Below are 16,810 nucleotides of genomic sequence, written 5' to 3' on the forward strand. Positions count from 1 at the left end.
TTTCATAAAATGTTGAAAAGATAAATAATTTAATTTAATATTTTTTTTTAGGATTTATTTTAATTTTTGGAAAATTTAATTAATGATGTGGAATAATTAATAACATGTGTCCTGATTTAATAAGTGACAAGCTGAAGTTTCACTTAATCATATCAACAAAAACTTGACAGTGGGGTTAATGATAAAAAAGACATATACTGTTAGTGTGTGAAATACAAATTCTAAAATGTTAGTATTCCAAATACCTCCAAACTTTAAAAGTATATTTTACATTTGGGATCATAGGTGGGGTTTTTTCTTACACAATAATGAAAATATCAAATATGGGATTTAAAATAAAATGTTTAAAAATATGAAATTTAATCTGATACAAGGGTGAAGCAGCCTAAAGCCCAAGTCCTTTATACGTATAAGGGTTTTAGTTTTCTAGTTTATTCTTTATTTTTTTAATAGGTGGTGCAGTTAATTATAGTTAGTTGAGTTAAGTTTACTTAAGCAATCATGTGCAATGCACATGCCATTTTTTCTACATATCAATTTATTAGAGCAGTTTGTAGTTTTAGGCTATAACTAATTTTGTAGCTAAATTTTGTCCAAAAAATAATAATAATAAAATGAGTCTAGTAATTGATAATGGCAAGTTCAGTTTTTAATCATAATAACAAGTTAATTAACAATACAATGAAACAATTTCTCAAAAGAAAAAAAAAAAAAAAAAAAAAAAAACACACACACACACACAAACAGTACAATATATTAATACTCATAGGGCTTAAATCTATTGTTTTACACTTTTACTGTATATATAGTTTGCAGTAAAGTAAGCACCAAGAAGATGAAAGCAACAACTGTAGAAGCAATACTCCAAGGACTACTAAAATAATCACGTCTCAAAGTTGCCTGCCACCTATTCCAAGGTCTCTTATAGAACGCCTTCAAATCTTTGCAGACACGATAAAAATTAGAGTTCATGTCAACATATATCACATTTTCGACAAGACTATTCACCAAATTTCTAGCTTCATCGCTGTTGCCTAGCAAATTAAGCATGACCCCCTTTCGAACAAGTAAATTCACATCTTTGTTAGTGTTAATAAGGAAACCAAATAGGATAAAATAATCGGTAATGTATGCTTTATCTGAATAATGACATTGCTCCAAAGCCAAAAGGTTTCGGATAATAGTTTCGCTTGAATTGTCTAATGTTAAAGGTGGCATTCTCAAGGCTCCCTTTGTGAATTTTATATCTAATAAGCAACTGCTTGGATCTTTCTTAAACGCCAATCCCGCCTCATACAATTCGGTTGCAGAATGCAAATGTTTAACTACGTCATTGCCTCTTTTTGGTATCTTTTCGGATGGAGGTAGCCAAAAGGTTCTAAGCAAATCGAGAAAGTGTTTCATTTTCAAATGGGGACTATAACTTATGTGTTGAGTGTTGTAATAATCAAAGTAGTAAAATGTCATGACTTGAATTAAGGACCTGGAGTAGCTTGGGTGAGAGGCAAAGGCATGGTCAAATAGTTTCTCCAAAATAAAGAATGGAAGTTGATTTTCAAGTAAAATCAAGTCAAACCTTATAGCACTCGTCAACCATGTTTCTAGACATGCACCATTGTCTTCACTCGTCCACTCATTGAAGAAGTCTCTCCAGAACAACTCAAGAATGAAGATGGCATCCATTGTAATAATCTTTACAAAATGATCACTGTCAAGGTGGATGGTCTCAGCATAACAACATCGAATGCTTTCTTCATTCTCCTTAATAATCCTCACTAAATCCTCCAAGCTTATATCAAAATTCTCAACACGTTCAATGAAATACTTGAGGTATCTCAATTTGCGTTGTTCCATGGTATGCAATTTGTCATTGGCATCATGGTGAAAGGGCCCTATTGAAATAACCTGAGGAGTGTAGTGTTCTTCCTTCAATTTGCGAAGATAATCAGGAACCCTATAGATGCAACTCTCAAGTGATAAGGGGGGCTCCAAATGTTTTAACATTTCTTGAATTTCATTTACCACGTGTGTACATTGATGTTGAATTTCAATTGATGAACTTGCTCCCCTTCGAATTTCTGTCTTTACTGACTTCATTTCTTCCATCTGTAAACTTCACTCTCTGATTTTCCTGATGACAAAACAACATTCACTAGGATTAAAAATATTAAATAGATAGTTCCCATTATTTACTAGCTTTAGGGAGCTTAGTTGCCCTTTGAATTTCATGCTAGGAAGTAAGAACCTCTTCTTGAATAAAAATTTAAAATAAAAGTAATCTTCACAATGCTCCTCAGCGTTAAACATGATTACCACAGATCGTGGTCTACTTAGCAAGCATTTCTTATTGTATAATGTAACATATACAGTTTGTGTGTGTTTGTGTTTTTTTTTTATAGATAAAACTACAAAAATCTCCTTGAAGTTTATTGGAGCTTACATTTCGAATCTTTTAGTTTCAAAATCCACCAGTTTCCTCCTTTAATATATTTAATATATTGATCTTGCATTTGCATCAGGTCATACAAAAACTCCTACCTATTTTAGCAGTAAAAAAACAATTTTTTTTTTCTATTTTACATACTCACTTTTCAAAATACAACACAACAGATTATCTATTTTATACTACATTTTATTAAAATATCAATTTTCTTGATTTTTTTAATTGTTTCTCTTTCTTCACACATAATAACCACCATCCACTCTTTTCTTCTATTATTGAGATACATAAAAAAAAATATAAACAACTAAATACAAAATGAATAGTGTCAGTGTAAATTTATTGTCGCAAACTTGTAAATTTACACAATTATACACGAACTGATGTGGGATATTTTTAGGTAAAACTATGTAAATTCTATACATTTTTCTATTATACACGGACTAATATAAATGCTCACTAACCTCCTTTAGCTAAACATTCATATCAGCTCATGCAAAACATTTCGTCTATTTTAGCATAAGAATCTACTTTTTCTATTTTACATACTCACTTTTCATAACACCTCATATTTAATTATCTATTTTACACTACGTTACATTAAAATATCAATTTTTCTTGATATTTTTAATTGTTTCTCTTTCTTCATATACAATAACCATCATCCACCCTCTTTTTTCACCTTTGGGATATGTAATGAAAGAATAAAAAACTATATGCAAAATGAATAGTTCAGTATAAATTTACACAATTATTATGGCAACTTTGTAAATTTACATATTTTTAACTTGACTTTTTGGGTGATTTTAAATGCCTAAAATTTTATTTTGCATTGATTAATGCAAATGCTCTATTTGTTAAAAAATAGGTAACCTACATCTCTCCATCTAACCAATAATTCAAAATGAACTCTAATTTACCCTAGGTACAGAAATAGGTTTTTGTCTTCCCCTAACTTTTTTTCCTAACTCAAGTAACTCAAGTAAATTACCAATTTATGAAAAACCATTGATGATGTTGATAATAACATCAACAAAAACTTATAATAATCCTTCTATGCATGAAAGTATGAATTAGCCCCTTAAATTAGTTATGGAGTTGCTAGCGGCATTTAGTTTGAAAAGAACCAAAACTAAATATCGTTGTCATTTTACTATCTTAGCGAAGACTTAGGAGTTAGGACCATTGGAGGGCAAAAAAGAGTTGTTAAGATCAATTTCCAAGATAATTCCCAAAAGATAGCATTAACTATCTCAAAAAAAAAAAAAAAAAAAAAAAAAAAAAAAAAAAAAAAAAAAAAAAAATCCATGTGATACAATATAATTGGCTGTAAGGAAAAATAAAAAAGGGTTCAAATAACCAATGTTAGCTGTTTTGTTGTTTAATGAAATTAACTACACGCCACTTTTTTGGCTAAAAAACTACATGCTAGGTGAGTTCTAGTTTATCTTATATATTTAACTTGGTTATGCATCAAACACTAGCCTAATAAAACCAACTCAACCTGACCTAGGTTATGCATCAAACATTAGCCTAATAAAACCAACCCAACCTGACCTCTCGAGTTGGTATTCATGAATTAGGTTAGATTGAAATTTTATTTTGAGTCTTGGGTTGAGTTGGATTCAGGTTGATAATTTTTTAAGCCCATCTAACCATCCCTACCCATCACATATATGAGTTTATTTTATTATCTTGTTTTGATTTATTTTGGTTGTTTAAGAATTATTTTTTATGAATTTAATTACATTATTTAATGTAATTCTTTATTTTTGATGAATTTGAACATTTGCAATATAAATTAGGTATATGATGTGAATTATAATGATTTATTATTTAAAATAAATAAATAATTAATGAAAATCTAATTTTTTTTATAAGGCATGAAACATGTAATCACAATCTACCAGTTCAACCCACTCAATCCAACCCATGTGGGTTAGTTAAGTTGATCTCTACACATGTGATGGGTTGGGTCGGGAATTTCTTAACCTAACAAGTTCGAGTTGGGTCAAAAAAATCCTCCAACCCCACTCACTAATTGACCCATGTAACATTCTTATACTTAACCAAAACTTATTATCTATAATAATATATACAAAACTAAAGACATTAAATTTTGGTTGATCTTTTAATTTTGTACCATATAAATTTTAGAGAACTCAATATTTTACATTTCATTATTTTAATATATATATATATATATATATAATTGAAAGAGAAAGTGAAAAATAGGAATAATGTGATTATTTTGATATGGATGAAACTGTTATTTTCTGAAAATAAAAGAATTAAAATATTGCATAGCATAGACATTATCTTTTTTGGCTTACATCAAGTGAGTGTTGAAATTAGAGAGATTTGGACTCAAGTTCTCCTTATCAATAGAACTAGAAAAAGTTAGTGATGCTCAAGATTCTTGGTTATGAAATGTTATCACAACTTAATTAATTTAAACTCTAACAAAAAATGGCGAAACACATATTAAATCATTACGGATAATAAAGAATGGAATAACCCTTCAGACAGAGAGAGAGTATAGTACCTTCTAAAACAATATAACTTTGTTATGCCACTGAAAATGAAACGAAGGCACCAAACACCTTTAATTTGGCCACTTTGATAGAAGATATCTAAATTTGATGTCTCCACAATCCAAACTATCCCATAAATGAATTATATATATAAGCAACAAATTTGCTCCTTTTTTTACATGTAGGTCCCATTCTCTCTCTTTATCTCTCCTATTTCTTGCTTTTTCTTTTTCTTTTGTCTTCAAAGGATATTAGTATTTAATTCTTGCCTTTTTCTTTTCTTTGTCTACAACGATTCTAGTCGTGAGTTTCAATGATCCTTGCAGACTCTAACACAAATACCCTACACAAATTAGGTAGATTGCCAACTCTTTGGGGATCTCCTTCATTTTTGCGTAGAAATACACGTCTATAATAAGGGGATCAAATTGAATAAGTTCTTTTATATAGGTTTATACAAAATATGAAAGTTTGAGAGGCCAAATAGGATTCATCCAGATGCAACCATATATATATATATATAGAGAGAGAGAGAGAGAGATTTTGTATGAAAATGAAATCGTAATTCCCATTTGGATTGAGGAGGAGGGAGGAGGAGTGAAAGGAAGTAAAGTATGCTGAAAATAAACTAATTTTTTTAGGTTATTTTTACTCTACTCTACTTTTTTTTTCCAATGACGGCTTTACCTTAAGGCCAGGGGGTTCAAATGAACCTCTAACCTGGCCATAATATTTTATATATATATATATATAATTTTTAATAAATTTTTTTAGCCCATCTAAAATAAAATTTTGAACCCTTGGCCTTAAATTTTGTTTAAACCTAGCTGGTATAAGTTTGAATATAATCATCTTAATGCTATTTGTACAATATTTTCGCAATAATTTAACAATAAAGGTTAAATGGCAAGTTGTAACTGATTTTAATTAGGACCCACAACTAGCATCACTTTTTTCATACCTTTAACAACTTGTCACCTAAGTTTTATTGTGAAAGTGTTGTGGCAATAGTACTACTATTAAAATATTTAATTTTATAAGAAAGAAAAAAAATTGTTTCAATTTTTTGTTCATTCGTTAAAAAAAAAAAAAAAAAAATTCCAAGACTTTGGCTTACTTTTCCATTGACAGCAGAATAAAGTTATTTTTCTCTGCACTTTTATTCTTCATCAACAAAAAAATACATCACTGTTACAACTAACAGATCTGTATCTATATCTATGATTCTTTTCTCATTCTCTCTATCTTTCTTTTTCTCTTCTACGTTTTTTTAGTTTTTCTCTCTATTTGATCAAGTAGTTTGATAAATGCTCTATAGATTTCCAAATCCAAAAAGTTTTTTAGTGTTTGCTCCAATTTGAAGAGATTGACCACGTGTATGGTTAAGAAGTCATACACTTCAAAAGTTAAAACTTATATCAGCTATTATTTTTTTCTTCTTCTTAGTTTCACATTTACTGTTTGTCTAATCCCAAGAGATTGACCACATATATTATTAGTTATTTAATTATATTTGTTTATGCATTCAATGGTTGCTTTCTTACCGATATTTATACTAAATTACATTTAGAATACTATTTTAGATTATTGTGTAATGTATATAATATGAAAGTTGCACATATAAAAAAAATATATATTATTTTATTTTTTTACTTGCCCCCATGATAAATTTCTAGTTCCACCACTACTAACCCCCTAGAAAAAAATCCTGAAATTGCTACTGCTTTTTTCTCCCTCAATCCAAACAGACATGAATCACGGAGGAGTACAAGTTTTATATCAAAACCCGTAAAGTTTAAATTAACTCTGAAAATGTTTTTGCAAGAGAGAGGTGTATAAATTATTAGCAACCAAGAAAAAGAGATCTAGAAGGTATTGCACCAAGTCCAAAAGGATGAAGCTTCTTGTTTTTCACGGGTACATAAATGAAAACTGCCCGACAGACCTTAAAGCTTTAGCTTCCTTTAGTAAATGAAATGAAAATATGCTTTAGAGTACGACCCAACAACAATAGATGAATTGGTTATAAAGAAAAGAACCTCTTTCTTTATCTCTTCAAAGTTCAAAGACTTGTGTGAGTTGGAGCATCCAGTACTGCAAGCCCCACCAAGATAGTAAGAGCCAAAAATAAAATAGAAAAATTTTGGAGTGGTTTACACCCTTTGAATATCCTTTGGGGTACTACTACACTCACCCTGGAAAGTTTTATTCACACATACTAAAGAATGTCTTATCAGTTATCTCTCAATATGGAGTTGAAGAGCCTGTAATAGTTGCTACTCGGAAGAATCAGACCTCATTTCCTTCAATCATCAAAAAGTTGCTACTCACTCAAACCCCGTTCAACTCACTCTGTGGAAGTTTCTCACAGACAGCAACATCGATCTTATTGGATCTGTTTCTCTACGAGATCAAGCCCAGACACGACTACTATCTCAGATACGCAACCACAGGTTTATATGTCGTATGCTACCAGCTACCACACTGTTTGTGGATTTGAGAATCACCATGGTGACCTCTTCATCGCATCGTTCGTGGGTTTAAGATCATCACCGCGCAGCAAAAGCAAACCTTCAACGACAACGAGATGGACCCACCTAGCTTCGTTCTACAGATGCGGCTACAGAAATACAAATACATATGTTGCTTCACTTTGCAATATTTGCTACGAGCACAATCCAAGTGCACATGAAGATGGAGTTAATTTAGGACACGCGTCCCATCAAACAAAACACTTGGATTAGGCGGGCCGCCCATGTCTAAATAAGCAAACTACTTCACCAAGGACTTGGGCTTTAGGCTTAACAAAGCCATTCTCCAAGTGGGGGCATCATTCCAAAGTTTGATTTTTTTAAAAAAAATTCTCTATACTGCGTTACAAGGTGCCAAAATATATACATAGTTTCTCAAAAAAAAAAAAGGGTGCCAAAAATGTAGCTTGCCTTGACAGTGGTGTAATTCTATGCAAGGAATTGACACAAAATCCTATTTACCTCAACAATTTTTCTATGCCAACCAGATATAGTGCCATGTTTGTGACACAAGATCATGTCATGTCAATTGAGAAACATAGATGTCACACTAAGCTATACATTTAAGACCTTTCAAATTCAAGCTTTCACCTTTAGTTTGAGGGGGTTTTAGATATATTATGGCCCAAGTAACTCAAATCAATTGTAGGCCAATATATTTGTAAAACAAGCATATTAACCTTAAGTTAGTCTATGGTTAGCTTATGGTTAGACATATATTCTCTAGTATATAAACCCTACATTAGGTTCATTGTAACATAAGTGCTTAATATAACATAATATGTAGCGGTTAAGGGCTTTCTCATTGTGGACAAAAGTCGTTAAGCCGAACCATGTAAAACTTTGTATGCATGCTCTCCCTATCATGCTTCCGCTTATCATTCAATTATCTCACACAATCACACAACAACTTTCACAATAATGCTTTTCAAAAAGATAAGAGGAATGAAAGAGATGGTGAAGGAGAGCGAAATGACTCTACTTATTGGGAGTTGGAAGTTGGTTCCTTCTTGCTTCACCCTTTGGGATTTATAATTGATTAAGAAAGCACTTATTATCCATCTCTCTAAAAGGGTTTAGGGTTTTGCATGGTGGATTTTTTAGGATTAAAAATGGCAATCTTGAGTTTTGTTCTTGGTTGGGTAATAGGATTGATTATTTTACCAATCTAGAAAAATACATATTTTAAAGAGTCCTTTAGGATTTTTTACCATCTTCTCTATCAAAAATTTACAAAAATATACTTAAATTTCCTACATCATCATAAAAGATCAAATTACCCAAATAAAATAATTAAATTTAAGTTTGAATATAATCGATGATAGACAAATTATTTAATTATGCACCCATTCGGCTTGATATCTAAATATCTAAATGTTCATTTGGGAACAACTTATCTAACTTTTTGTTCAAATTTTTTTGTTGAAAATACTGTAGATAAAAGATAAGAGTTAAATAAAATAAGTAGGTGACTCACATCACATGAGACCCACAAATAGTAAAAAAAAATAAGCAATAAACTAGCTTATAAATGCATCCCAAATAGGCACTAAAGTGTATCAGCGTTATTTAATGGATAATGTTTGGTTACAAACTTGGTTGTAACTTAATACTACAACTTAATTTTAAAAAAATGACATCGGTATATATTTTGAAAATTTAACATTTGGATTGCATGTTTTTTACGCATTAAACACGTCAAATTTTGTGCCAATCGTATGTTATTTACTATATGACTGTAGGGGTTGGAATTAGACCTTTAGCCCACAGTTAATGGATGATGACCCAATTGACCCAAAACAATCTATTTGTTTGTTAGAGAGTGGATTTCTACAGAAAGAAGATTCAATAAAATCAAATATGGGCCTCAGTGGACTAGATTCATGCCAAGAAGACAAAAAAGATATAGTTAAGTACTGAATAACACTCCTTGGTCAAGTATGAGGATGAAGTGTTCTTATATTCACTTAAGTTTTTCTAAGTACAAAATGTTCTTCTCTCTCTTTTTTCTCTCTCAGATTACATGCCCCATTTTCATGGTATCCTTTCCCTCATATATTCTTCCTTCCTCCAATCTCAGCCTTCCACTTATTGATTATATAAATGATTTCCTAGATGCTTGTCTCATCAAAGCCCTCCTGGAGACTTTGTGTGTAGCTATGAGACTAAATATCACTGTTCAGACATCATTTGCACATAAATGCGGCTAGTTGGTTAGGTGCATAACATTTAATGTGATGGTAGTAGCCTTCTTATCAGATATTTCTCAGTTTACTATTGACTAATTTCTCTGAAACTTATCACCAAAAAGTATGATTGCCTCTTACACAGAGTTCTTTAGGCGGCCGGGTACCAACCTTCCACAATGCTCTCCGAGGACGTTTGGCTCCTCCACTTGTTCGTTGCTATCTACTCTTGTCCTCAACCCATCAACCCACTTGTCCTTCTTACTGCTTTACCATCCTCGGGCTCCTTGGCATCCTCAGACAAGACCCATGGCTCAATACTCTTATTTAGTTCTTTTATCCCCACAATGACCATAAATTTATTTTTTAAACATAATTTTAGTCTTTAGAGTCTTAGAGTGCAAAAACTTACAATTTAAACAATTAATTGATGATATAGTTATTGATCTTTGATCTTCTGAAAATTTTGAAAGTATGGAGGATATAAGAAAAAAATGTAATCTAATTAATGATGGATTTGTCAAAATTCACATTCAATAAGAAGATATTGAGTGAAGTTATAGTCTTAAACTATAACAAAATTTGTAGCCAAACTTTGTCAATTTTTAATTTGTGTTTCCTTCTACGCTATTCTACATCAAAGACTTATCCATAAACAGCTAAACACCGATAAGATCTCCTTCAAATATTCTAATTCCTCATGAATTTAATTAAGGAGCCTTCATCTAACTAGAACAAGGTTTAGCCTTGCTATGTTAGATGTCTTACGTAAAAACAGAAATTGGATTGACATCACAGTGTTCACATTTGGATGGTTCTACTATGACATCCCAACAAAGCTTTTGAGGGGTTGGAGCATATGGATTTGTCTTTCAAAATTCAAATACTCTTTTTTTTTAGAGGGCTGTGGATTAGATGTGTGCTTTTCATAGTGATGTCCTCCATTTTCTTTTCTCTCTGTTTTTCCTCATTGAATAATTACTAATTTGTAATCTTTAGGAGATTGTCTAGTACACTTTCTGTGTGCTAGATTGTCTCATTTTATTAGTGAAATTTCTATAACTTCACCCAAAAAAAAAAAAAAAAAAAAAAAAAACACTGCATATAACTGAAAAATCAGATAATTTATGACTGTATGTACCACAAGCAGCTTATATTGATTCCACGTTTTAACATAATCTTCCAAGAGAAACGGAAAGAGAACATTAGTTGAATTTGTCACATGTATTCAGCAAAGCAGTAAAAAAAAAAAAATATTGACAACAACAATTAGTATCAAAAACATTTACAATTATAATGCAATGATCTGGCAATTTTTTTTTTTTTTTTTTTTTTTTGAGAAACAGGATAAATTTATTTAAAAAATATTTTATTATTTTTATTAAATTTTCATTTTGATCCTTAACAATACAATTAAATTAAATAAATCATTTGATTTTTTTTTTCTTTTAGGCCCTTTTGAAATCGGTGTGATATACATGATACAATCTCTATTAAAAGTGAATATATACCAAGAGTTAAGCAGTGACTACTCTCCTTTATTTGGAAAACCAAGGTTTTTAAATCCCCATCTCCTTTTAAGGTCAGTGCTAACAAGTGGGTGCCTCTGTGAGGGTGGGACCGGTGGGTTGACTGTTAACACAGGTGGGTAAGAATTAGTAGTCATTTTAGTTCTTTGAGTGGCGGTGCTTTTGTGATTTTATCACCTAATTAAGGGAAAAAAAGACTTACTTTGTGATAATTTTTTAAGTGAAATAAAAGGAATTTATTGACAAAATAAGGGACTAAATTGTCTAAAGTGAAAACTTATTAGGAATTAATTTAGCAACCGAAGTAAAAATGAATGCCATAATTAAATTGCCACGTACACAGAGCTTTGAGCACTTTTAGTAAATGAATTGAAACTCGGTCTCCCGTACGATTCGGCCCCAAACAAATTAATAGATGGATTGTTTATAAAGAAAAGAACCTGTTTCTTTATCTGATCTTCAAAGTTGGAAAGACTTGTACGTGCCAGAGGCTGGAGATCATATCAGAGCATCCGCTAGTGTAAGCGGGGCCGGCTCAAGGCCTAGGCAAGTTAGGCCTAGGCCTAAGGTCCCACCAAAAATCAAAAAAAAAAATTAGGAAAAAAGGTCCCATTATTTATAGTTAAAAATCCAAATTTTTATAAAACTATATATATATATATATATATATTTTTTTTTTTTTTAAAGGTTGTATATTTTTTTTATTAGTGATGTTAAGGATACTATAAATGTTATTATTGGCTTACAAATTGTCATGTCATTAATCACAAAAAATTGATATAAACAATCATTAGTTAAATTGATGAAGTTCATCAATGAGAGACAATGTCACATTATATTTTGAACATTTTATAGTACTTTTAATTAATGCATTTTTCTTTTTCATTTCTATTAAAACTCTCAAATTACAAGACCAATAGACCTTTAACTCAATTGAAACCCTAAAAATATTTCAAAAAGATGTTGCAAATGTGTTAAATCATCAATTATAGATTAATCTCCCCTGATAGTTTGAGACTTTGATTTTTGTAAACTAATATCCTACAAAATATAAAAAATTAGATTACAACTTTATTTAACTATGCATCGTCTTATATCCAAAATAAAGTATCTTTTTTAATCGCAATATATTTTATTTCTTTTTATTAATATTTATAATTCAACTATGATATTCAATTCTCTATATGAAATTAACATTAGTCTAGTTGGTATTATTTATGTATTTAATGTATCAAATTAACCTTAATTTGATTAGTATTAAATAATTTTGTTTAATTAATATTTACATATTAAAGGCCCCGCATAAATTTTTCACCTTAAGCCCCAAATTATGTTGGGCCGCCCCTGTGTAAGCCCCACCAAGATTTGCTTGTTCATCATATCATTCCAAACAAACTTTTCAATGAAGAGTACTAGTGTGTTTCATGCCTGCAATGCAAATCATGCAAAAGTAAAATAAAACAGCAAAATATATACACACATATATATACATAAAACAACGTAAAGTGTAAAAAGGTTCGGAGCACTGCTGCTACTGCACTACTCCTAAAAAGGTCTTCCTCTCATCTAGAAAACAAATAAAGAATGCCTATCTTTGAAGATAAAGCTAAAGAGTTTCAACGAAAAGCAATAAGCTAAATATAGTCTAACTTAACGAAGCCATGACGAATCAGGGAAAGATAAATCTAGAACCCATCAGAAATTTGAGACATTCTCAGAAAAATATTTTATTTCAATCTACTGAAAACAAGTCTAAAAAAATACATATTTTTAAGAGTCCTTTAGTATTTTTTACCATCTTCTCTGAAAATAAAAAAATTACAAAAATATACTTAAATTTCCTACAACATCATAAAGAACAAGTTACCCAAATAAAATAATGGACCAAAAAAAATTTAATTACGTGCCCCTCCGTCTTGACATCTAAATATCCAGCTTCTCAAGATAATTATGCAAGATACTTACTACATCAGAGACTTATCCCTAAACACCGATATGATCTCCCGCTGGGGCAAACACAAGAAAAATGAAAATAATACAAGATAAATTGAATAATAAAAATTATGAATAATGATTTTTTGGAAGAAATTACACAACACCATTTAGACACCTCCTCTCTTCACTTTCTCCATGTGCACATATTTGACCTAATATATCTATTCCAATACATTTCAACCTATTAATCTGTATACTTAAAAAATAATAAAGTCTCTCTCGTTTTTCAATATAAGATTACACATTTAATTAACTTTTTTATCTTCCATATTAACCCTCACCCCCACATCTTTACATTTAAGTTGTCAATTTTAGCTAAGGGTTGTCACTAAATTATCACTTCCTTATGCACGAAGTGATTGGGAGTTTAGGCAGGAAATGGTTTGAACTTCGAGATTAACATCATATATATTTTAATTATCTCTCCAAAAAAAAAAGGTTGTCGATTTCATTCATTTTAACTAACTATTTAATATTAAAATGCTACAACATCTCCTTTAAATATTCTAATTCCTTAAGAATTTAAGTAACCCCATCTAAGTAGAACAAGATTTAGCCTTACTATGTTTATGTCTTACATAAAAAGAGAAATTCAATTGACATCATAGTGTTCATATTTCATATTTGGATGGTTCCACTGACATCACAATAAAGCTTTTGAGGGGTTGGAGAATATGGTTTTGTCATTCAAATACTCAGTTTTTTTAGAGATCTTTGGATTAATTGTGTGTTTTTCATAGTGATTGTCCCATTTAAAAAAATAAAAATAAAAATAAAATAAAATACTGTACATGTACAACAAGCAACTTAACAAATTGAGAGACAAAAAGAGAGCATTAGTTGAATTTGTCACATAAATTCGGCAAAGCAGCAAAACAAATTTATTGACTACAATGATTTGGCAAAAACATACTACCAAAAAAATATATATCAAAAACATGACAATTATAATACAATGATCTGGCAAATTAAATAGGATAAATTCATTAAAATTTTATTTTAGCATTTTTATTAAATCTCCATTTTGATCCTTAACAATTAAATTAAATTAATCTTTTGATTTTTTTGTTTAATTTTTTATGTTTAATGTCCTTTTGAAATCGGTGTGATATACATGATACAACCTGTGTTAAAACTTAAAAGCCATTGTGTGTCAATTAATTGAACTAAATAATTAACTTATGTGACATAAATAGCAATGTAAATACCAAGAGTTAAGATCATATCACATTCTTAGCGTAATAACCACTCCGCAATTATAAATGTCTGTAGGGTGTGAGAGGCAAGGGTCAAGTCTCCAGAAGTTTCACACACAGATACACTTAGATTATGCTAAAATAAAATTTATATTTTGTATAAAAAAATTTAATTAAAAAAAAAAAAGATAAGCATTTCCTACTCTCCTTTATTTGGAAAACCAAGGTTTTTAAATCCCCATCCCTCGATATAACATGAACCTACAAGGCTACAACAATGAGGCCAAACAAAAGAGGAAGGAGATGTAAGGTCAATGCTGAAAATTGGGTGTCCTTGTAGGAGAATTTGTGGGTGGGTTGACAGTTAACAGTTAACACAGATGGGTAAGAATTTGTGGTCTTTTTTGTTCCTTGAGTGTTGCTTTTGTGATATAATTTTTAAGTGAAATATTGGGCTTAAATAGTGCGTATTAGGTGTTTAACAATCTTACTTAAAAAACTTTAATAAAAGGAATTTATTGACTTCTTTTGACAAAATAAGGGACTATATTGTCTAAAGTGAAACTGTAGGGACTAAGGCCCAAAGTAGCGTATTAGGCCTTAGGCCTTGTCCGAGAACATAGACAAGTCCGAGAAGGAATGAGTAGTTATTAGGGGTCTCCCAACTAAAGTCTCATAAGTGGGGGATGAATGGAAGGAGATCCGAGGAGGAATACCTCCTCGGATACAACGAATGTAGTCCAAGTGTGTATTCTAGTGATTAAAGTGACACTCCAAAAGGGTCTAACGATAAAAATGTGCCCCATAAACATACGAGAAGGAAAGAAACTCAAAATATTTAAGGAAAAGCTGCTACCACCGTATTAAATGCATTGTAGCTATTTTTCTGACCGCATTTATGTGGAAAAGACCTCTGAACAGTGTTATCTTGGCTATCACAACTCACAGAGGGTTGAAAAGGATGTCTAATGGGACAGGCACTCCAGTAGGGACTCAGATGATCAACAAGTGTAGAATCAAAATGATCCAAAAGAAGCTATATAATATGGGAGATCCTCCATGAGAGGGGGATCAAGAAAGGAGAGAAAAAAGAGAAAAGCAATCAAAATCATTCTGATATTCTAGAGTGATCATTATATCCAAATTTAGCCTCCGAGGACTGGAAGTTTATTGATGTCAGCATCCTTGGCTCATGTTTGAACACCATGCAATTCAATACTAGCCATTATCCAACTCATTAAGACCTAGTTCTTTGACCCATTCTCTACAAATTCATTGTATTGGGCTCATTGGACTAAGACTCCATACAATTGGGCTTGAGCCTCAAACTGTGACCCTACAAAAACCTTATTAGGAATTAATTTAGCAATCGAGGAACAAATTAATAGAATAAATTGAATTTTAGCCTAAATTTAAAGTTAGAAGGGGCTTTTAGCCTTTTAAAAAAAACTTAATTAGGGGAAGTCCAATAAAAACTCTAATATTTTATCCTTTGTGAAACTTCAAAACCCACATTTTCAAATGTGACGCTTCAAACTCCACACTTTCATTGTTTTCAAAACAAAAAAATAAATAAATAAAAAACCTCCACACTTTCATTATTGTGCTGAACACTTGAAAATTATGAAACACTTGACATTTAAAACGTGGGGCTTTGTTAAAAACAATAATGAAAATATCAAATATGGGATTTAAAATGAGACATTTAAAAGTATGAAATTTAATTTGACACAAGGATTAAACTATAAGTGTTTCAATAATGAAAATATCAACTATAAGTGTTTTAATTTGTAATATCTAGGAAATTTTTTTAGTACACTTTCTGTGTGCTAGATTGTTCCATTTTGTTCGTAGAATTTCTATAACTTAACCACACAAAAAGAAAAAGGACTATATCTGAAAAATCAAATAACATACAACTGTACCACAAGTAGCTCATACAAATATTGATTCTACATTTTAACATAACCTAACAAGAGAGAAAAAAAACATGGATTTTTTTGGCATTTAATATAATTTCTTAAACTATTTAGTTAGTTGTCAAGTTTGCAAAATTATTTTGCAAACTAGTATCTCAAGGCTCTGAAACTCGAGTTCAGTAAAGGAACTCGAGTCTCTAAGTCTTGAGTTCCAAGTGATGGCAATCTAATGTGGAAGAAATTAAAAATCCACATGGGTCGTCTTCTTCTTCTTCTTCTTCTTCTTCTTCTCGAGTTGCTTTTATTCTATGAAGAGACTTGAGTTCCACGTGAATTATTTATCCACATCAGCTTGGAACTCGAGTCTCTAAGACTCGAATTTCTTCACTAAACTCAAGCCTCTAGTTTACTAAAATGTTTCCAAAAAAAAAAAAAAACTTTTTAATAGTAGCTAGAATAATGTCTTGCTGGCGAGGTCAA

The 16,810-nt window shown here is 30.9% G+C and overlaps 1 protein-coding gene across 1 annotated transcript; it reads right to left on the reverse strand.

Moving 5' to 3' along the window:
• Nucleotides 1–655: 655 nt before the first annotated feature.
• Nucleotides 656–5,084, reverse strand: LOC126716098 (UPF0481 protein At3g47200-like). The gene is made up of 2 exons (XM_050417099.1): nucleotides 4,986–5,084; nucleotides 656–2,131 (listed from the first exon to the last, which is right to left on the reverse strand). The coding sequence occupies exon 2, from the start codon at nucleotides 2,104–2,106 to the stop codon at nucleotides 787–789; it is 1,320 nt and encodes a 439-aa protein (XP_050273056.1). The 5' UTR covers nucleotides 2,107–2,131; nucleotides 4,986–5,084; the 3' UTR covers nucleotides 656–786.
• Between the last annotated feature and the right edge of the window lie 11,726 nt (nucleotides 5,085–16,810).

The sequence above is a fragment of the Quercus robur genome, chromosome 2 (genome assembly GCF_932294415.1).
Source record: "Quercus robur chromosome 2, dhQueRobu3.1, whole genome shotgun sequence".
Taxonomy (NCBI): Eukaryota; Viridiplantae; Streptophyta; class Magnoliopsida; order Fagales; family Fagaceae; genus Quercus; species Quercus robur.

Bases quoted from the DNA above. Each gene is read 5' to 3' on its own strand.
- LOC126716098 (XM_050417099.1), bottom strand. From the start codon at position 2,106: ATGGAAGAAATGAAGTCAGTAAAGACAGAAATTCGAAGGGGAGCAAGT.